The following is a 23,953-nucleotide window of genomic DNA, read 5'->3' as shown; positions in this document are numbered from 1 at the left end:
TCCTTGGCAGTTACCACAGTCTCATTCACCAGAATGTCGTCTATGTATGAGCTCACTACCCCATCTCCCTTTCCCATTGTCTCCAGAATTTTCCTGAGGATAGTTGACATAATCTTGGGTGCCAAATTTAACCCGAACCCCACTCGTGTAAGGCAGTAGGTTTTGCCTTTGTACTTGACTAACTGATATTTCCAGAGCTTCTTGGCAAAATGGAGTTGCAAATAGGTAGATTTTAGATCTACCAACGTAGATGCGCCATTCATCTGCCTCCATTCCCTAATGGTCTCACTGCACACATCTACGGTGTCGCCTCCCGTATGGCACTTAACATGGCCGTTCAGCTCTCGGAAATCCAGGACCGGTCTTACTTTCCTTTTAGTTGTTTGCAGAATGGCCATCAACGGCAAAATGCCCGACTCCACATCATCCGACCAAGGCATCAGTATTCCCTCCTCAATTCATCGGTCGACTTCCTGCTCAAACTCCTTTCTCGCCCCTCCTCTAAGCGAATTTGTGTAGCACACCACCCTGTTTGTCAGCGATGGCGCTTGATGTTTCCATGCCCATTCCACCGTCCACCGCTCTCCGTCGAATTCAGCTCGGAAGTCCTGATCTTTGATCGACAATTTTCTTTCCTCCCCGGCCTTGTTGATCCCTCTGGGGGCGTTCTCCGTCACCGCGCACTCAGCTAGTCCGAACCTCACGTTGTTACATGTGATGGTAACACCTCCAAGGCGGCATATAACATCCATTCTAATGATGGCTTGGACGCCAGGCACCAGGCGATCAGTGACAATTGCATGGACCCTCATCCGACGTTCAGCAATATAAATAGTGACGGTCTTCCTCCCTCGACACTTCACTCACAACCCATCAAATGCCACTACTTCACCCTTCCCTTTCCATCTTCCGACCAGGGTAGTGTGCACACACGAAATTATGCGAGAACGGACGAAATAAAAATGCTGGCCACCATGTTTGTTCTTCCTTTTCTTCGCCTGAACTCACTCGCTGAGCACCCACGGTAAGACTTCTCTTTCTAGCTTCTAACCACATATTTGTTCAAGGACTGACAGCACCGAAGGACAAGGATTTTAAAGTCAAGGATTTTATTGATTATGGAGCAAGATCAAGAAATTAAATTGCAAAAAGTGACAGAAGAACGTCAGACATTCATAAATGTAAAAAGGGATACCACTGGAATAGAAGGAAAAACTACATCCTACGTCCTAATGGTAAAACAAAAAATATTTCTCAAGAACAAAGGAAGAAGTTTTGAATGTTGGAGCTGTGCGGGTTCGCACTTAAGGAAAACTTGCCCTTTTAAAGACCAACCTTGTGCCAAATGTGGTTTAGTCAGACACCGAACTTCCCAGTGCCGAACTAAACAAAATAAACAAAGACAAAAATTTAAATCTAAAGTAAATGTGGTGTTCTCAAAAGAAGAAGTGAGACAAGGAAGTAAAAGAAAATTTGTCGATACCAAAATAAATGGTCACATAGTGAAACTACTTTTGAATACAGGTAGCGATATTTCAATTATCAACGAAGTAACTTGGAAGAGAATTGGGTGTCTAAAACTAGAAAAACATTTAAAATTGCCAAAGGAGTATCCGGCAAGAGATTAAAATTCATGGGAGAATTTAATTGCAGTTTATTCCTTGGATCAAAAACTTTTTCTACAAAAGTGTCAGTTGTTCCAGGTATAAATTCTTGCCTTTTCGGAATTGATTGGATCGTTTTGTTTGATTTATGGGACCTACCCATAAATTCATTTTGTAACAGTGTGAGTGTAGCTGAAAAGAAAAATTCCAAACAAAATGAGGATTTTCTTATGGTCTTAAAAAGTGAATTCCCCAGGGTTTTTTCTGAGGGGTTAGGTATGTGTACTAAGACCGAAGTGAATTTTGAATTAAAGCAAAATGTGAAACCTGTTTTTAAGCCAAAAAGAAATGTGCCTTTTTCTTCAAAAGAACATTGAAATTGAACTGCAGAGACTGCAGGAAAATGGTGTAGTCGAGAAAGTTGACTATTCTGAGTGGGCAAGCCCCACTGTATATGTTAAAAAGAAAAATAAGAGGATTCGGGTATGTGCCGATTTTTCTACAGGCCTCAATGACTCTGTTATGGATTATAATTATCCACTGAAGACATTTTTACAAAGCTGAATGGAGGGAAAATTTTCTCCAAAATTGATTAATCTGAGGCTTACCTTTGGGTAAAAGTCAGTGAAGAATGTTCGAAGTATTTGTGTATCAATACCCATTTAGGACTCCCCAGACTCAAAAAAGCCTCCCTTTTGGTTTGAAAGTAGTTCCAGCAATATTTCAGCAAATAATGGACACAATGTTTGCCGATTTAGGTTTTGCAGTCGCATATTTGGATGATATTCTTATAAAGAGTAGAAATGTGGAGGAACATAAGGAGTATATCAGAACAATTTTCCAAAGAATTGAGGAATTTGGTTTCAAATTGAGTGCTGAAAAATCTGAATTTTTTAAAAACATGTTACAATATCTGGGTCAAATCATTGACAGCCAAGGCAGAAGACCGGATCCTCAGAGAACAGAAGCCATTGAGAGGATGCCAGCATCTTGCAATGTTGCCCAGTTACAATCTTTTTGGGGTTTAGCACAATATTATGCTATCTATATCCCAAAAATGCATAAGTTGAGAGCACCATTGAACGAATATTAAAAAAAGGACGAAAGTGGATTTGGTCAAAAGAGTGCCAAATATGACCTTCACCTTCACCGAGGTGCACGACTTATATGATCTTCACCGAGGTGCGCGACTTGACACACAAAAAAAAAACAGCCTCTTAATCACCTGCTAACGCACGCGTCACTGTAACGTCCAATGACAACAACAACAACAACAACCTTCTCACTCGACCTGCCTTTTATACCACTATCTCAATCCCTTCTCGAAAGTTACCAGTGACTCTGGACGACATCAATAAGGCAGCAGAAACAGATGAATTCATTGCAAGAGCTTAAAACCAGGTGCATCTAAATGACAAGTAAAAGAAAGACTCAAAAATTTCGCCATTTTCGATTTGCTCACAGACTTTATTGTATGCAGACAGAGTCGTCATACCGACCACACTGCAAAAGAGAATGATAAAAGAATTCCATAGCGGTCATCCAGGCATGTCTAGAATGAAGGCCTTAATGCGCAGATATACATATTGGCCTAATATGGACCGGCACATAAAAAAATGGTAAGAGAGTGTTGAGGGTGTCAGATAGCAGCAAAGGCACCACCTGTACAGATACAACCGTGGCCGAAGATGGATACACCATGGATGCTGTTACACATTGACTATGCAGGTCTGTTGAATGGACATTATTTCTTAGTGGTTGTCGACAGCTTTACAAAATGGCCGGAAGTGCTTAAGTGTAAACATCCAACATCGACTAGTACTATAGATGCATTAAGACATCTCTTCAGTCGTTTTGGAGAACCTAAAACTATTGTCAGTGACAACGGCACCCAATTTACCAGCAAAGAGTTTGAAGAATTCTGCAAGGTCCTATCCATTGAACATTTAACAACTGCAATATACCATCCAAGGTCAAACAGCCTCACAGAGAGATTTGTTGACATGTTCAAAAGAGTTTTAAGAAAACACCAAGGCATGGACACTGATGAGAAGAATCTTGAAAATTCTTTGTCTGTATATACGATCACTCCTGACCCAAACACAAATGTTGGTTTGTCATCAGCTGAACTATTGTTCGCACAGAAAATCAGATCTGTATTTGACAGGATTTTACCAAATGCAACCATGACAACAGCAACGAGACAAAATCACTCAACAAGGTTCTACAAACCTGGTGACAAAATATTCTTCTTGAACTATAGGACTGGGAAAAGCTTTTGGGAGGAGGGGATGATTATGAAAAGAATTGGGCATATGCTATATTTGGTAAAAAGTAGTAAATTTGACTGTCGCAGGCATTTGAATCAGCTAAGACCTCGACACACTGATGACTACAAACAGGCAGAAGATAATGAACTGCCCTTAGAGGTATTGTATGACTCTTTTAATATTCCTCTACCCATAGCATAACCTACTTCGAGAGTAGTATCTTCTACTCCAGGTCAGAGAGTACCAGTTTCACCACCAGCTCCCCCCCCCCTCAAATGGTGTTGAGGAGAAAAAGTACAAAGGTGAAAAGAAAAGTTAACCCACTAAGCCCCAGACCTAAAAATAAACAGTATTAAACAAAATTCTCCAAGGAGAAATTGGCTTTGGGGGAGGATAGGTAACCAACCCGGAACATTCTACATAAGGAACTGAGTCACCGGATTTCACTGGATCCTTGAAAAAACAGAGACTTCTTCCTGAACATTAACAAGCTGTATGTCTGTATGTAAATACATAAATAAACTTCTCTTTCAGTATTAAAACCACAGTGTATATTTATTTATTCCTTTCACGGAATACTTTATCTTTGAGTGTCCAAATGATAGGCCACCTTAGGACATATAAAAAAAAATAGTGCTATCCTATATTTTCTTCTTCTTCTTCTTCTTCTTCTTCTTCTTCTTCTTATTATTATTATTATTATTATTATTATTATTATTATTCACATTTTGTATTGGTATTTGCCGATTTTATACTGATAGGCGGATCATAACAAATGAACATAGGTTATCAACATCTTGTTTTCTCAGTCTTCCAGCATTTTCTGCCAGATTCTGGCGGTTCCCTACAAAGCAGTCTTTTGAAGTGCTTCAACATTGCAATGGATCCCAATTTTCACAATTCACTTGTCAAATCCTTTCGTTAAACTCCCCAAGGCTCCCACCACACTAAGTACAACTCCTACCTTCTTTAACTTTTTATCTCCCTTTTCAAGTCTTGGTATTTTTCGATATTCTTCTTTTCTTTTTCCTCCACATTCACATCAGCTGGAACTGTTACATCAGTGATTGTTGCCTTGTGTTTCTTTTTTTACCAACAGGACTAAGCCTGGTCTACTTGTTTCAATCATATTATCACATTGGATATTCATATCCAACAATAATTCCACATTATCACTCTCCGCCACCCCTCCTCGAACATGTTTGTACCATTTTTCACTGCATTCCAACCCTTTTTTCTTGCATATATCCCAATTAATTATTATTATTATTATTATTATTATTATTATTATTATTCAATTAACTCCACAAAGGAGGCCTCAAGTTTTGACAAGCTTCTGGGCTTGACCATTACTCCTGATCTTAAATGGAACACGTATATCAAATCTGTTGCCAAGGCCGCTGGAAAAATGGTGGGATCTTTCTATCGATCCAGTAGATATCTCACTGCTGATGCTATTCTCTATCTATATAAGAGCCAGGTACGTCCAAGGATGGAATACTGTTGCCACATCTGGGCAGGAGCTGCTAGAAAGGACTTGGCCTGCCTTGATAGAGTTCAAAATAGACTTCGTAGCCTCGTAGGAGATGTCCTTTTCTCCTCCTTGCAACCTCTATCTCACAGAAAAGATGTTGCGAGTTTGTCTCTGATGTATCGTTATTTTCATGGAAAGTGTTCAACTGAGCTTCAATCTATGGTCCCCCCTCGCCAAACTTTCACAAGAAACACTCGTCTAGCTGTAAACACTATCAATAATTTCCCCCACTCTTTATCTGTGCCTAAACCTAAACGTAGATTCCATGAACAAAGCTTCTTTCTTAGAACTGCACACCTGTGGAATTGCTTTCCGGCTGACTACAGTATGGTTGTGTTCAAGTCTAAAGTAAATAAGTTCTTGATGAGCCGTTCCATATAAGTTATTAAATTTACCAAATTTTCATTACTAATGATTACTATATTGACCAATTTCTACTGTACACTCTTTAACCCTTATCCTTGAGTGGCCTCTGGGCCTTGATAATGTGGTGATGCCTTTGTAAAAAAAAAAAAAAAAAAAAAATTTTACACCGGTTCCTTTTTCTCAAAAGCGGGCTCTTAGACCAAAGCTAGTGAGGATAGTCAAAAAGTCAATTAGATGGAAAGCACCTGGTGTAGGATGTTTGCTGAACCAAGCAAAACTGACTTCTGGAGTACAGTGATGTTGTATCTGATTCCCAAGGAGTTCAGCTGTTTCATAAGATCATCAAGAATCGAGCCAAGCGCACCCATGATTATTGGCACAATGGAAGTTTTCTTATTTTACAATCTAGCAATCTCCACCCTCAGTTTCTAATAGTTCCGTAGTTTCTCATTGTTCTTGTCTGTTAAGTTGATGTCATTTGGGCAAGTCACATCAATAATTTGGCATTCATTGGTCTTTTTGTTCACAACTACAATATCCGTTTTTTGGGGGTTTTTTTGTGTTATCTCTCGTTCACACTGAATCATGAAATCCCAGAGAATCTTAACATCCTCATTTTCCACTACCTCTTCTGTGTGATGTTGGTACCATTTGTCTGTCACTTGGATTCCAAACTTTTGACACAAACTCCAGTGCAGATTTGTACAAACTTTGTCATGATGACGTTTGTATTCTTTTTAAGCAAGTATAGAACACGCACTAACCAATGTGTGTTTCAAGAGATATACCACACAAGTTGCACTTATAAGAACAGTCATTCCCATAGATGTTTTTATTTATTGCATTTGTATTTAGTGCCTGTTCCTAAACAGCAAATATAGATTTTTTGTTTCTCTTTTGAAGTCACCTTCTGACAGAAAATTCCACGTGTCCTGACATTTTTGTGCCTTAGTATCTTGCTCAAACTATAACAACTCAACATTTGAACTCATACCAAGGACAGATTTGGTTATTTTTATCTATAAATATAAAAGCGAAAATGTATGTATGTATGTGTATTCGCTTTTTCTGTATGTCTACAAAAGGCTTCTTTCAGAGAAGCGGTCGGTCGGTTCACAACTTTTTAAAACTTTTTATATCACATATAAATCGTAATATCTCACAGTTAACAACGAAGCTCGCCTGTCTATTTAATTTGCTCGACTTTGGGAGGATAAATAGTCAACATTTGTCGCTCGCCGCATGTGGGTTAGTCTTTTTCCTATAACATCTTGGGAAGCGTTCCCGCAGTAAATGAAATACCATCCCGCAGTCAAACTTGACCTCATTAACTCATTAAAACGGGCACCTGCCAAATCCAAGTAATTAAATAAATTCAAACGTGTTTCCATTAGCATTTCGCGGTGAGGCAATGGTTAACGTCACACATTTTTTTTTTCACACTTTAATTTACAACTTTGCCTCAAGGGTTCGGGTTCGATCCTCATGCTTACTTTTTTTTTAACCCCCCACCCCACCCCCCACCCCCGGAGTTTCCACACACACTTCCATGGTTAGCATCATCTTTTGGGTGCAGTGTATTGATTCTGGTCGTTTTTATTAGTGTTTCATTGTAAATTGTAAGAATTAAAAAAAAGATTTTGACAGGAACATTACGGAAAAAAGCCCCTAAAATCTGTATTAATAAATTCGATATAACTAAAAAAAAAATTAATATCGAACTACCGATATTATTATTGAATTAAGCATTGTTTATTTAATATTTTCACACAAAAATTTATAATTACAAAAAATATTTCTACATTTTTTTTTAATTTACATCTTTCGCATAATTTTTATATGTAGGATTCTAATATATTTCTTGATTGAATGAATGTGAAACTTTCAGTGAAACATAATTTTTATATAATCTTGAAAAATAAATATTTTTTTTTTTTTTTTAATTCAAAAGCAGCAATATAAAAAAAAATTAATGTAAAAAATGGTAAAAATGATACAAACGTTCATCGTAGGAATGTATCGATGCATGGCGGGGGGGGGGGGGAGAAAACCAGTACCCCCGACCTGATAACCTTTCCTACAGCGTTTCGACTGTCTGACATTTGGCTTTTGTATAATACATGTTTGCAAAACTTCCGTTTGCTGTGATTCGGCAAATGGCAGAATCTCTCGCTTTTGGAAGCTAATTCAGCTATTTTTTGTACAAACAGGTGTTTTTTTTTTTATTTCATTCAATATCTTAGGATTGTACTTTACTAATTATGTTTGAAATAGACACAGAAAAGTAATATTTTTATCCTTCAAAGATTTTTATAATGAATTTATTTAACTTCAAAATTTAGCTGAAATTGTCAGCCGTTAAAACATTTTTCATTATAACTTTTTTTTTTTTTCATGTGTACAATTTTTTTTTTCGTTTTGGCAATTAACTTTAGTCTTTAATCTTTTACATAAAATCAAAAAGTAGAATTATGATAAACTGGCTTTCAAAACTATATCCTCCTATCTTTATGCTGTCATTTTTGCCGTACCTAATAATATAAACAGGATTCTCTATGATGTCAGTGCAACAGTTAAGCATAACTATGATCTTCTATGACAATGGGCCTATAGCAGTACCAGAAACTACTACTGCGACAATGCTATAGGAATCATGCTATATAAGCAGGATCTACTACAGAGACCGTACCATAACATTAAGCATGTTGTGAGGTGGCTCAAACATGTGACTACGGTTCATGTATATTAAAGGAAAGCGAAACCTGTTAGAGTAAATTGGAGCAGCAAGTTGAACTGTGAATATTTACTGGTTGAATGCTGCCCAACCTGGGCGTCTATCATTGTACCTAATGGAATAAATCTATTCAATATTTTATATATATGCATTGACAATACAAGAAAGTGTAACCAGGATTTAATACAATAGCCACACTATGACACTAGACAACAATTCTTTTTACTTTTTGAATATTGTCTACATTTCTACAACTGATTTAAGGTATTTTTGCACTGTTGAATGAGGAAATGGCATCCATTTCTCTCTATCAGGTCAGGTTTTTTGTGCTAAGTTGATTTGAAAAAAAATCGATTACATTTTTGTTATTATCTGCTGATTTTTGTCAACATATACCATCCAAAATATGTTTTTAAGAGAAAAAATGTTTTGCCAACAACATATGTTAATCTGTAATATAAATCTCACTTGTCTGTTTAAATGTATGTATGTATGTATGTATGTATGTATGTATGTATGTATGTATGTCTGCCTAAAACTTTCGACGGATTTTCACGATATTGTTTTGAAGCTCGATCCTTCGAATGACAAATATCGAAAAATTGGCTAAAAACTTTAATTCCTTCACCCTCAACTGAGCACTTTTCTACAAAGAGGGGTCGCTTTTTAGCAGATATTTTCAAAAGTCATCCCCTCTTTTAGATTGACTAGCCTTAATTTAAACATTCATCACTTCCTGTTTGGCGATGGGTGCAACAGCAAAGACGTCACAGTTTTTTTTATGTTCTTTTCCTTCTTCGCGGTATGGGGTCGAGCTTGCCTGCCTACGACCACTTTATTTTTTTTTTTTTTGCTTACTCACTGAATTGTATTTTCAGTGTGCAAGAAATTGACTGGCCATTTCCCAGTGTGCAGTTAATTACGTGTCATCACAGCGTTTGTAAAACAAAGGGCAAATATGATGATAACTGGATGGGATGACGAAATGTGAGACCCTTTCGTAGCATAAATGATCAAAGACATTTGTTTGAAGGCAACCCAGAACGATCCAGTGAAAGGTAACTGGTATATCTGTGGAGAAGATATTACAGTGTGGGTGGACACTAGTTCCATTGCCACAGGCATGGTTGTGAAAAACAATGGTTCCGTGGCAAAATATGCAAGCTTGTTCTGAGCAGTGCATGAGGACAAGCGTATAAATTTAGCTGAGCTTGATGCTGTCAACCTTGCATTCAGTGGAAAGCCAAAACCATACATTTACGAAGGACTCTGCTTGTGTATATCAGTGGATAACAGACTGAGTGCACACGAAAGCAGCCTCGGAAATGTTAATTAGGCGTTGCTTTCCTGCTGCTGAATAACTGCTTCTTTGATATCAGTTTTCAAGAATTCTGGTGAAAGGATTGATCCAGTAAATTATCGCCCCATTAGCCTCCTCCCACTTTTCGCTAAAATATTTGAGTCCATAATTAACCAAGCTGATCCAACGAACTGCAAGCATTTGTACCCCCTCGACGTAAATACCCTGACAAACCTGACAAGCAGCAAAATCCCACCCCTTCACAGTAGAGATCCCTAGATGTAAGAGAGCCTTCTACTCCACTAGTTTCTTCCCCTGAACTGCTAGACTTTGGAATTCCCTTCTGGGTTCCTGCTTCCCCAACTGTACTGACATGCAGAAATTCAAGTGTGACGTGAACCATCTTGCTGCCCAACTTCCCACATAGTACCCCTGTAGCTTATGTCCCTGATAGTAGCCCCCTACATCAAAGTGGCAATGTACCTTGTTTGGGGTGAAAATGCAATAAAAAAAAAAGCTCCAAGATTTGGCCTCAGAATATGCACTGACAATCAATGTAAGGCTCGTTAAGTCTGTGGGAATTGAAATTCCCAGCTAACGGACACACAAACACAAACGGCACTCTTAAGCTAAACTCGACTATCGCCCTTTAACTCTGGTAACACATGCCTGGCCACCAGAGGGTAAAGGCAGATACATCACTTCCTGTTTTATAGACTTCTTTCTCTTTTCCACTGGACTCTCGACAAGTCAAGATGTGATGAAATGCGCTCCAGTTGTCCAACCAGCTCTCCTGACTAACCGTCAGTCTATCATCAAATACTAACTGCAAGTAATGTTACTCTCTTCTCAACGAACTCTTACTATCTATATCTTTATTCCTTCTCGTGTATTTTATGTAAATAAATCTACATTTATTTGTTATCGTATATTGGTATGTCTCGTCTCTTCTTTATGCAACCTTTGCTTCTCAATCACCTACCATTCATCAACATATGAGGATGGGATATATATAAACAGACCATCTTATCCCTCAACAGATTGGTGACCTTGACCTGATTTTTTTCAAGAATGGTGATCTTCAAAATTTCTGAATAACGCTGAATGACATTTGGGGATGCCAAAGTAAAACAAAGCCAAAGTAATCAATAAAGCCTTGTCTTGCTTTGTTTTTGTTTTTCTACTGAATAAATGCTTCAAAATAAATTAAACCACTAAGAACTGAGCCAGCGAGGTAGAAAAATCAATTTTGCCCTTTTTAAAACAATAGTAAATAAGTATAAATATTTTTTTAAATATTATGCGGTCTGTAGTTTCATTTTTGAAAAGAATAAACGCTTTAAAATAAGTGAAACCACTAACAACTTAGCCAGTTAATTAGAAAATGGACACTTAGAAAATCGAATTTATTTTTTTAAAAACAACAGTAAACAAGTAAAAAATTTTTTTTTTTTTTTTAAATATTATGGGGTATAGTCCCTTTTAAAAACAATATCTCCTTCAAGAGCGGTCATAAAATGTTTTCAATCAATATTTATTCAATAAGGGACCAGTTTTCCTACCTAGCAAAAGGGGGCAAGTTTTCCAGATACGGGTTTTCTGGGGACAAGTTTTCCTAAATTCGTCCGCCATCTTTATTTTGCTACTCAAATAAATGAAAACAAACCGCCCTTCAAGAGAAAAAAACTTTTTCCGTCGCAGCCTAAATGATAATTAAAAAAAGGCAAGAAGCATTTATTAAATAAAAAATATACACATTTTATTCTCTTTACATTTTTTTTTTACAAAGCTTATCTTTGAACCGCAATGTCCGTTACAAACTAATGAGAGACATGTTCTCGTGTCACATCGGTGCAAGAAGAGAAGAATAAAGGAAAAAGGCAAGAAAGAATGTTTGTTGTGTTTAAATACTTTTTGAACCGGCTCCAGCACAAGATTGCTGCTGCTGGTATTTGGTTTTTGGAAAAAGCATTAAAAAGACAATCTTTTAAATTTTCTCATTGGTCGCTTGTGTCACGTGGTACTATATGGAACTATGTCCGCCAGGAATATGTCCATTTTACTTTTGTTGTAGTGAGATATTTGAAATTATGTCGTTGCTGGAAGAACTTATTTTTGTGCAAATGCGCGGGGAAATTGAAATTAATAAATGTTTGTTTATTTGCACGCGAGCGCGCGCGCGCACGCGCGTGTGTGTGTGTGCATGTGTGTGTGAGTGAGTGAATGACTGAGTAACAGCACAGATGATATCAACAGACTACTATCTTCACAAACATTTCGATTTTTCTTGCGAACGATACACTTCACCGTTATGATCCAAACAGGAAAATACTTTGAATAGCATGCGCTCCAAAATATTCTTATTTGTTCTTTTCTCACTATTTCACTCCAGATTTTCTTTCTTCTGTTCTTTCTCATAACTGAAGCAAAATCTGACTTTGTGAACCTGAAATTTTTTCTGTTGCACTCCTTCTTATAAACCTGTTTGTTCAACTAAGCTATTTTTCGAGGACCAGTTCTTGTTTACCTCAGTCGGGAAGCACTTCACTACAAAAAAAAACATGATTACACACATGTGACGAGCACCTTCAACGAACGATCATCATGCTACGATATAGATGCAACTCCAGCAACTTACGTCCACCGCTACAACAAACGAAAATAACTTCTTTATTCGAACGAGAATTCTAACAAATTAAATAAGCCTTTCTAGCAACATGTTACACATCAACCTTCAACAACATGTTATGGCATATCAACCCTTTCCAGTCACACCTTATGAGATATCAACCTTTTCTAGCAGCAAACGCGGCAACCAACTCACAAAGATGTTCACCAAACGCTGTACACTTCTGGACTTCACAGTGACACTTCACCGAAGTCTCCCAGCTAACATGAGTAACTGCATTACGCACACTAATACACTCATCACTCGGCATTCATGATCTATACCGACACACTGGCTATGCCAATCACCTGAACAACATCAACACAGTTTTTTACGGACGGACTAATTTCCTTGCAGACTCACTTGTGACCGTAAGCGTATAGTCGACACATTCGCAGCGAACATGAACCAACTTCAACTCAGTTTTTAATTTAATTCATGCCTGGCTAAGTAAAATGTTATAAAATCTAAATGTGACGACGTTCAAAATCTATTCAAAATATATAAGCAGAATATTGGTTTCTTTCCGTCTCCTTCTCCTTAAAAAAGAAGAGGAAGTCTCCTACTAGACGACCCCAAATGTAAAGTGAGCCCCCCCCAACTCCAATGACTTGGGATAGAAAGGGTAGAACTCCTTGGCGTCATTTGACTGGTGGCCGAAGAATCCACACCTCGAAGATGTAACTTTAGCTAAGTACATTTTTTTTTTTTGCACACTTTTTTAAAAAGTCAATCAAATCTAACCCTCTTTTTTCGTTTGTGCTCATATCATTCTATGTAGTTTTATTTTATCTTTATTTCTCACACATCTTAACCATTCTTAATTCACTTATTTTAAAACAATTTCCTGACTAATTTTTTCTTTCTTTTTACCATGTCACATTGAGGTAGTAGTGGTGTGGAGGAGAAATCCCTATTAGCTTATTTAGATGACAGAAGAACTTTATTTAAGTACAATACTTAATATTAACAGCCATGGTAAGATGCAAAAAAAAAAAAAAATATGAATAAAATTTTTTTAAAAATTAGAAAATTAAAAAAATAAGTGCCCCCCAATTTAACTTTCACTATATTCATAACTGAAATATGCAGTATCTTAGCTGTGATACTCGGGCTATTTTTCCTGAGTGGATGCTATGCTCTGTGCCTGACCTTAATGACTGCCTATAAATACAGAATACGAATTCTGAATCACCATGAACCAGTTCTTGTAACTGGAAAAAACACCTAACGGCTAGCTACGAAATCCCAATATACATTTTACCTCCAAGACGACTACCTCTGTCTAACCTGCATGCACAAAAAAAACCTTACCTGAAACTCTAAATCCTAATGGATATCTGTTATTTGTAAGTAAATAACCCCTGTCTCGTGAACGCTAACAATCTGCTCCTTCCCACCAAACCACCACTTAACTCCTACATTGCACAGCGTTTGTAGTGGAATCTTTAACTTCTAGCCCTAACCCTCACATGCTAACTGCTTAGTCATCACTAAACATCTATACATTTCTACCTCTTAGACATGCATTAGAGTTCATTCGTATTCAGTGAGGTATTTAACAGCCAAAGTATGTACTCGGAAGCAAAGCGATCTGCATTACATAACTGTCTTCTCCTAGATAGCTTTGCAACAATTAATACGAAACTGAACCAATGCTCCTTGTTATGCTAAATGTCCATGACTCTTACTTGAAAGCTGAAATTATTTTCCCTCAATAATAGAAACACACTTTGTACCTTCAACTTTATTCGCATCCAATAAAAACTTGCCCATATATCTATTTACCTAATTACACATGACTCAAAACTTACTGTTTTATCCGTACTATATTGCACTCGCACCTCAAGCCCTCCTGACATCTAAAATATAGTTTGGGGTCAACTCGTAGTTCAATTCTTAACACCTACTCACACTTTAATGTTATCCTAGACCTAAGCTAACATAAATAAAATTTTAAAAATATATAAAAGGAAAGCTTCAAACCACATTATCTCCTTTCTAACAAGCCTTCTTACAATCATAGTTGCTTACACTGCATGAGCTCTACTCGCCCCCTTTATCCAGTAACAATGAAATAGCAATGTCCCTAATTCACTTTGACGAGTGTAACTATTCAGCGGATATATAACCTCTACAAACTAACCCAGTAACATTAACTAACCACGCGGGGTCGCAGAAATACCTTGTGATGCATGTGTGATACTCTGCATAACCTCCTGTTCAGCTCCCCCATTAAAAAAATATTATGACGGTACAATCTAAAAACAAGCTTAGGGTCAAACAAATCCAACTTGCCTCCTCCCTTGAGGCTTGCATTCACAAATATCCGTGGGTTTAGAACTAATTTAGCTGATATTGAAGCATTTCTCCTAACAAATACACCGGATATCTTAGCACTAAGTGAGGCTAACCTACACTCCTCTATCCCCTCCAACTACTTTAACATGCCTGGATATCTCCCACTCTGCTGTAAGGACTCTGACAGACACATGCACGGACTTGAAGTTTACATTCGTAATACCCTTCCCTTGACTAGAGAAACAAACCTAGAATTGGATAATCAAGCCTTTATGTGCTTTAGACTAATCATGCAACAAAACATTAGCTACTTTTACTTTCTCTACCACTCTCCCTCAAACCAAGACTGCATCATAATAAACAAAGTCTCTGACAGCATAGACACAGCACTCTCCCTCGACACTAGCGCCCAAGTACATGTATTTGGTGACTTTAATGTCCACCACAAAAACTGGCTTAGATTCTCTACCTACATAGATGTAGCGGGCAGCACAACTCATAGCTTCACTATATATAACTCCCTATCACAAATTGTTACTTTTCCAACCCGTTTCCCTGACCACGAAGAACAACACGCATCACTTTTAGATCTGTTTTTGACCACAGTTCCTGTGGATTGTATAAGGAATGCCGACAGCCCACTTGGGAACGCTGCTCATGTAGTGATAATGGTTGAAATTGCCCTACACTCTAGAACCAAAACTCAAGAGCCAGTGCTCAAAACAACGAGATATTATAAAAAGGCTGACTGGGAAGCCATCAGGGATCTTATCAGAGATGCCCCATGGGGAAATATTTTTTCTCTTCCTGCTGAACAGTGCGCAAACGAGACCACTGAATGGTTCAAAGCTGCAATCGAAGCGCATGTTCCAATGCGGAAATTTTATAGCAAGCCCCACTCTCCCCAATGGTTTACTTCAACTTATACAACTGCCATTGCTCAAAGGCAGCATGCATACCGCAGATTCAACCGACATAAGTCCAGTTCAAACAGACAGAAGTACATAGAAGCTAGAAGTAACGTTAAGAAAGAAATAGCGACAGCTAAGAGAGAATTTACGGAAACCACTAAAAAATACATCAAAGCACAAAAACTAGGAACCTGTGACTTCTGGAAAATCTACAACAGTGTAGTAAATAATGGGCAATCAACAATTCCCCCACTAACCAACAATCACGAGGTTGTTTGCTCAGCAACCGAAAAGGCTAACATGCTTGCCAGTCGGTTTGCCTCAAACTCCACACTGGACCCTTCCAACCACCCCCTACCTGACTTTCCTATGCGGACAGATGCCACGCTAGACGATCTGAAAATCACCCCTGCTCAGGTGCATGCTATCATAAAAAACCTTGACACCTCAAAAGTATGTGGACCCAATCTCATCCCAGCTGTGCTATTAAAAAAGTGCTCAGCCGAAGTAGCTCCGGTTCTCTCCAAACTCTACAACAAATGCCTTAATGAATCTTGCTTTCCGGGCTGTTGGAAAACTGCTTCTATTGTATCAGTATTCAAGAATTCTGGCGAAAGAACTGACCCAGCAAATTATCGCCCCATTAGCCTCCTCCCACTTTTCGCCAAAATATTTGAGACCTTAATTAACCATGCTCTAGTCCATCACCTTACAGATGCTAAACTTCTGACTGACCAACAATATGGATTTTGACAAGCCCGTTCCACAGCAGACATCCTCAGTAATCTCTGAACATATATACCAGTCACTGGACAAAGCGGGGGAGAGCAGAGTGGTAGTTCTAGATATATCTAAGGCTTTTGACAGGGTATAACATGAGGGTCTCCTCAGGAAAATAAGATCATACGGTATAACTGGCAGAATACTTAACATAATTAAATCCTTCTTAGATAAGAGAAAAATCCAGGTTGTCCTCGACGGTCGTACATCTAAACAATATGATATAAATGCAGGAGTGCCCCAGGGTTCTATTCTTGGACCTCTACTGTTTCTGATATTCATAAATGACCTTCCCGACAAAATTGCCTCTGAGATGGGTATATATGCTGATGACACTACACTCTATGGCAGGCACGACAGGAAGACGAATGAACACATTTCTAAAGAAATGGCAAAAACACTAGAGGAAGACCTCTAATCTGTGGTGGAATGGGGACAAAAGTGGTTGGTCGCGTTCAATGCTGCCAAGACTAAACTAGTTTCATTCAATAATTACAAGAAACCCTCTCTACCACCTATAGCAATGGCCAACGACTCTTTATCCGAGAGTACTTCTTTCAAACTCCTTGGCCTAACGTTCACAGGAAACATGAGTTGGAACAATTACATTGAAGGCATTGCCAGGGCCGCTGCAAGAAAGGTTGGCTCTCTCTACCGTGCTAGACAACTACTCACACCCGAAAGTATCCTGTACCTCTATAAGGAAACCATTCACCCATGTATGGATTATTGTTGTCACATCTGGGCTGGTGCATCTGCTACAAGTCTCTTGCTCCTTGACAAGGTTCAAAAGAGAGTCGCAAACCTGATAGGCCCTGAACTGTAGACATCCCTAGATGTAAAAGATCTTTCGTCTTCAGTAGTTTCTTCCCCAGAACTGCTAGACTTTGGAATTCCATTCCAGGTCCCTGCTTCCCCAACTGTACTGACATGCAGAAGTTCAAGTGCAACGTGAATAGTCATCTTGCTGCCCAAATCCCTACATAGTACCCCTGTAGTTGCTGCCCCTGATAGTACACCAAAGTGGCAATGTGCCTTGTTTGGGGTGAAAATGTAATAAAAAAAAAATTTTTTTTTTAAACCCTGCTGTGCTGACCCTTGCACATGCTTAATAGACTCCACAGCAATACCGTCTATGACCACAACACTCGCACTCAAACTCACAACGTCGTTCCTGCAACCATCCCATAGTTATACAAGTTTTGAACACTTTTTGCCTGATATCCTTGCACGTCGCAACTTCTTTTCAGCTTGACACTTAATAAAAATTTAAATTCTTTCTCGTTCTATACACAGTAGACATACATATATATATATATATATATATATATATATATATATATATATATATATATATATATTCTCCAATTTTCTTTTCTTCCCTCTGGCTTCCAGCTAACTAGGAGGGGAGTACTGTGGAAATTGAAATTCCCAGCCAATGGACACACAAACACAAACAGTACTCTTAAGCTAAACTCAATTATCGCCCTTTAACTCTGGTAACACATGCCTGGCCACCAGAGGGTAAAAGCAGATACGTAACTTCCTGTTTTATAGACTTCTTTCTCTTTTCTGCTTTTTCAAGATGTGATGAAATGCACTCCGGTTGTCCAACCGGCTCTCCTGACTAACTGCAAGTAACGTCATTCTCTTCTCAACGAACTCTTACTATCTATATCTTTATTCCTTCTCGTGTATTTTATGTAAATAAATCTACATTTATTTGTTATCGTATATCGGTATGTTTCATCTTTTCTTTATGCAACCTTTGCTTCTCAATCACCTACCATTCATCTACACATGAGGATGGGATCATCAATTATATAAACAGACCATCCTATCCCTCAACAAGTGCTACGATAACAGTGCTGACCAACTTACTCGGGTACCACAGTGACGCTTAAATGAGACCCATAAAGTAAAAGAACGGGAGAACTTGTGTGTGCCATGGCCGCAGAATAACACATGTCTCAGATTCAGACAATTCATCGGTCTAGTGGTACTTTATGAAATTAGTCAACCCATTAATAACTGAAACTGAAGTGTGGCCAGTCTATAGATCCAGCCCCAGTGCATTGGAAGCCAGGTAAGCTTGACGTCCCAGAAACCTGGAGCAAGATTGCTATGGATGCAATCCATTTCGGATATGATGATCAGGCCTTCATGTGCTTATAACTAACTTTACAACATAGCGTTAGGTACCAATATTTTCTTTATCACTCTCCCTCGACCCAGGACTGTACTCTAATCAATCATGTTTCTGACAACATGGATGTACCACTCTCCCTTGACACTAGCACTCAAATACATATGACGTTAACACCCACCACAATAATTGGCTTCTCTAACTACACAGACACAGTTGGTAGCATCATCCATAACTTTTCTATATCGCATTCTTTGACACTGACAGTAACATTCTCAACCCGCCTCCCAGATTGTCAGGACCAGCAAGCCTCACTTTTGGACCTATATCTGACAACAGTTCCTGAGGATTGTGTAACAAATGCCCATTGCCCACTCGTGAATGCTGCTCATGCTGTGAGAATGATAAATATCACTCTAAACTCTCAATCCCAAGTTGAAGAGCTATTGCTCAAAACGACAAGGTACTACAATTGACTGGGATGATTTACTTCAAAGGCAACATACATACCACAGATTTATCTGGCATAAGTCCAGTACAAACAGACAAAAGTTTATATAGGCTAGAAGTAATTATAAGAAAGAAGTAGAGAGAATATACCGAAAATGCATTGAAGCACAGGAATTATGAACTTGTGATTTCTGGAAAATCAACAATAGTGTAGTAAATAATGGGAAATCAACATGTCCCCCACTATCCAACAATCATGAGGTTGTTTGCACAGCAACCGAGAAAGCTAACAAGCTTGTCAGTCAGTTTGCCTCAAACTCTACTTTGGACCCATTAAACCGCTCCATCCTTGATTTTCTTTTGCAAACAGAAGCCACACCAGATGATCTGAAAATTACCTCTTTTCAAGTTCATGACTTCAAAAGCATGTGAACCTGATCTCATCCCGACTGTACTATTTAAAAAATGCTCTGCTGAGGTTGCTCTAGTTCTCTCCAAACTCTTCAACAAATGCCTTAACAAATCATGTTTTCCTGACTGCTAGAAAACTGCTTCTGTGGTACCAGTTTACAAGAATTCTGGTGAAAGAACTGACTCATTAAATTATCATCCCATTAGCCTCCTCCTCTTTTCGCCAAAATATTTGAGTCCATAATTAATCAAACTCTAGTCCACCTCATTACAGTTACTAAACTTCTGTCCGATCATCAATATAGATTTAGGCATACCCGTTCTACTGCAGATATCCTAACTGTAATTTCTGAATACATATAACATGCATTGGACAAAGCAGGGGAGGGTAGGACAGTAGCCCTAGATATATCTAAGGATTTTGACAAGTTATGACACAATGGTTTTCTCATGAAAATCAGATCCTATGGTATTACAAGACGAATACTTAACATAATTAAAGCCTTCTTAAATACGAGAAGAATCTAGGTTGTCCTCGATGGTTGTAGTCTAAACAATATGATATAAATGTGGGTGTACCTCAGGAGTTGATCCTTGGGATTTTATTATTCATGATATTTACAAATGACCTCCTTGATAAAATAGTCTCTGAGCTGAATATATTTTCTGACGACACCGTACTCTATAATGAGGGGAAAATAAATGAACACATATTCAAGGCAATGGCGGAAATCCTAGAGGAAGACCTTCAGTCTGTCGTGGAATGAGATCAAAAATGGATGGTAATGCTGCCAAGACTAAACTCGTTTCCTTTAATAATTACAAGAAACCTTCTCTACCACCAATAGCTATGGTTAAAGATACATTATCTGAAAGTATTTTGTTCAAACTCTTGGGTTTAACGTTCATAGGGAACATGAGTTAGAATGGATACATCAAGAGCATTGCCTAGGTTGTTGCAAGGAAGGTGGGCTTTCTCTATCATGCTAGAAGATTAATTACGCCTGAAAGTATCCTGCACCTCTACAAGGCCACCATTCGCCCATGTATGGAGTATTGTTGTCACATTTGGGCTGGTGCATCTGCTACTAGTCTCGCTCCTGGACAGAGTTCAAAAGGGAGTCACCAACCTGATAGGTCCTGAACTGTCAGCTTAGCTTCAACCTCTGTCCCATCGACGAAATGTTGCATCCTTCTGCCTGTTCTACAAGTATTTTAATGGTGGATGCTCTGACAAACTACAAACCCTTGTACCCCTTAGATGTAAATACCCCCAACAAACCCGAAAATCAACAAAGTCCCACCCCTGAACAGTAGAGATCCGTAGATGTAAGAAGTCCTTCTACTCTAATAGTTTCTTTCTCAGAACTGCTAGACTTTGGAATTCCCTTCAAGGTTCCTGCTTTCCCAACTGTAATGGCATGCAGAAGTTCAAGTGTAATGCAAACAGACATCTTGCTACTCAACTCCCTACCTAGTATCCCTGCAATTTATGTCTCTGATAATAGCACCCTACATCAAAGTGGCACTGTGCCTTGTTTGGAATGAAAATGTAATATTATATATATAATATTTCCATATATAATAAAATGACTGTAGAAATTCCCCTCTGGACCAAAGTATTGTAGGTTTGCAACAACAGAGGCCACATACAAATTTAATACATCTAGACTAATAGCTACTATCTTATGTAGCTTTTAAACACCATTTTAGACACATTAAGTTATGATAATACAATGCTACATTGCATCCTACGAGCAACACCATCACAATCGCAACATCTTTAGAGGAAGGAGTCCCTATTTTTTTCTCTAAATATTTAATCCTCCCACTGCTACTAGGTGTCACCGGAACTAATTCTACATATTCCACAAAATCTGTGATTACAACAATCGTAACTGGCCCATAAATACATAGACCTAGCATAATCTTTCTAACTTCTGATTCATGAATAATAAGGGCTTTGTTGCAAAATTCCGTCCATTCTGATTGGCTGAGACCTGACAATTCTTATATTCTGGAATCCAGTTATTCTCTTTAAAAGAGGATGCTTCCGTATATTATAATATGAGGCATATTATTTCCATCGCTGTCAATTATATTTTTTACATGTTTTATCACGACAATGACTATTCTGTCAAATTGCAAACAAACTTAAAATTTATTGAGCTTTTTACCATTACACACACTACATGTACATTTGTGATGTTCCAAACCGTCTTCTAAATATTTGCCTCTTTAGTATTAAGATTTATCATAAAAAACACAAAATCAAATTAAGTACAGAACAATAAGTCTCCTGAGTGTCATAAGTAAGCTGCTGGAATCCATATTAAATAGTCAACCACCTCAGCAGAAATAACCTTCTTAGTGACATGCAATGTGGTTTCCGTTCTGCTAGATCTACAGCAGATGTGCTAATGGTTATATCTCATAGGATCAGTGAATCTCTCGACAAAGGCTTCCTTTCTAGGGTAATTGCTCTTGACATATCAGAGGCCTTCGATAAGGTATGGCATAAAGGCCTACTTCACAAGATTTCCAGCTACGGTATAACTTGAAATGTTTTCTCGATTATTAAATCATTTCTCTCTGATAGGCTCATAAGAGTAGTGGTTGATGGGCAGAAATCAGAGGCCCACAGTATTAATGCTGGAGTCCCTCAGGGGTCCAACCTGGGCCCAACTCTCTTCCTGATCTTCATCAATAATCTCCCAAAACACATACTTAAGTCATTCGTTGGCATCTATGCTGATGACACGACCATCTATGGCAACACATCAAAGACTGTAAATGTCAAAGTTCTCTCTGATTCTCTCTCCTCTGATCTTGAGCGCGTGGTACAGTTGGGGAAGAGGTGGCTGGTTACCTTTAATGCATATAAAACCAAGCTCCTATCTTTACATCATCAACGCTCTGATCCGCATCTGGCATCAATTGAAATTGATGGTTCTCGTCTTGGGGAGGCTCCATGTTTTGACAAGCTTCTGGGATTGACTTTACTCCTGATCTGAAATGGAACATGTACATCAAGTCTGTTGCCCAGGCCGCTGGGAAAATGGTGGGATCCTTCTACCGCTCCAGAAGATATCTCACTACTGATGCAATTCTCTATCTATATAAAAGCCAAGTACATCCAAGGATGGAGTACTGCTGCCACATCCGGGCAGGAGCTGCTAAAACAGCCTATCCTGCCTTGACAGAGTACAAAATAGACTTCGTGGTTTAGTGAGGGATACCCTTTTCTCTTCCCTGCAACCTCTCTCCCATAGAAGAGACGTTGCAAGCCTGTCTTTTCTTTATTGTTATTTCCATGGCAAGTGCTCGTCTGAGCTCCAATCTCTTGTCCCCCCTCACCAATCTTTCACGATACACACTCGTCTAGCTGAAACCACAGTCAATAATTTTCCCCACTCTTTATCTGTGCTTAAATCAAAACGTAGATTCCATGAACAAAGCTTCTTTCTTAGAAGTGCACGTCTGTAGAACTCTCTTTCATTTGCCTGTTTCCCACCTGACTATTACTTGGATGTCTTCAAGTTCAACATAAACAAATTCCTTATAAACCGCCCCCTTAAGTAAGACACTTTATCAAATCTCCAATACTAACGATTACTATGATACTATCCCATTGATTACTGTACACGCAATAACCCTTATCCCCGAGTGGCTTCCAGGCCTTGATAGGTGGCGCCCACCATGTAAAAATAAAAAATAAAAAACACATTACGTGTATATTGGTAATTTTTCAAACACTCCCATTGCATATATATTTTCATATTGACGAGTTTAGCTCCCAAATATTTGCGCCTTTTATATTAAGTATTCTCATAATAAAAAAAATAAAATAAAAACAAAAACAAAAAACAATTAACAAAATATGGAAGTGTATTTGTTAATCACTGACAACAACGTCAAAACATAAATAAACTTCTCGAGTTCTTTTTTAACATTAAAAGCACTAAGTGTACATTGGTGATGTTTCGAACCGTCACATTACATATATATTTTTTATATATTGAAGAATTTACCTACCAAATATTTGCGGCTTTTGTATTAGGATTTCTCCTACAAAATACAAAACACAATTGCGTTTTATTTTTATTATTAACCGCAAAACAAAAAAATACGGAAGTCTGATATGGCTATATTAAAGATGTTAACTTATAACTAAACTGAAAAGGTTAGCTTCCAAATAGTTGTGTTTTCTTTTAATTATCATGCCGAAAAATAAACAAATATAGAAGTTTATTGAATAAAATAAAACAAACTTATTTTTCCCAAACAATATTATTTCCACAACATATTTCTTTTTATAAAATTGCGTTTTTTTTTTTTCAGAACAAATCATATTATAAAAGGCGCTATTATTTGGAAGCTATACATTTCAATATATAAATATATATATGAAATGCGTTGGTACTTCGCCATGGTACACTCATTTTGGTCATGGGCAACAGTGCCCTCTATTTCACTGG

At 38.1% G+C, this 23,953-nt stretch overlaps 1 protein-coding gene across 8 annotated transcripts in view; it reads right to left on the bottom strand.

The window, feature by feature from the left end:
- Positions 1-23,953, bottom strand: part of LOC145297921 (uncharacterized) — a 209,600-nt gene that overhangs the window by 67,414 nt on the left and 118,233 nt on the right. For 5 of the 8 annotated variants that reach the window (XM_080144859.1, XM_080144485.1, XM_080144663.1 and 2 more), the window contains one exon: positions 23,511-23,543. The exons of the other annotated variants lie outside the window; for them this stretch is intronic. In XM_080144859.1, coding sequence (XP_080000985.1) covers positions 23,511-23,543 — 33 coding nt within the window. The remainder of the gene's footprint in view (positions 1-23,510; positions 23,544-23,953) is intronic. 8 annotated transcript variants of the gene reach the window in all.

Source organism: Euprymna scolopes, chromosome 1, assembly GCF_053919585.1.
Source record: "Euprymna scolopes isolate OS-2025 chromosome 1, ASM5391958v1, whole genome shotgun sequence".
Taxonomy (NCBI): Eukaryota; Metazoa; Mollusca; class Cephalopoda; order Sepiida; family Sepiolidae; genus Euprymna; species Euprymna scolopes.
Note: the sequence above shows the minus strand (reverse complement) of the source record. Positions and strands in the feature narration are given on the sequence as shown.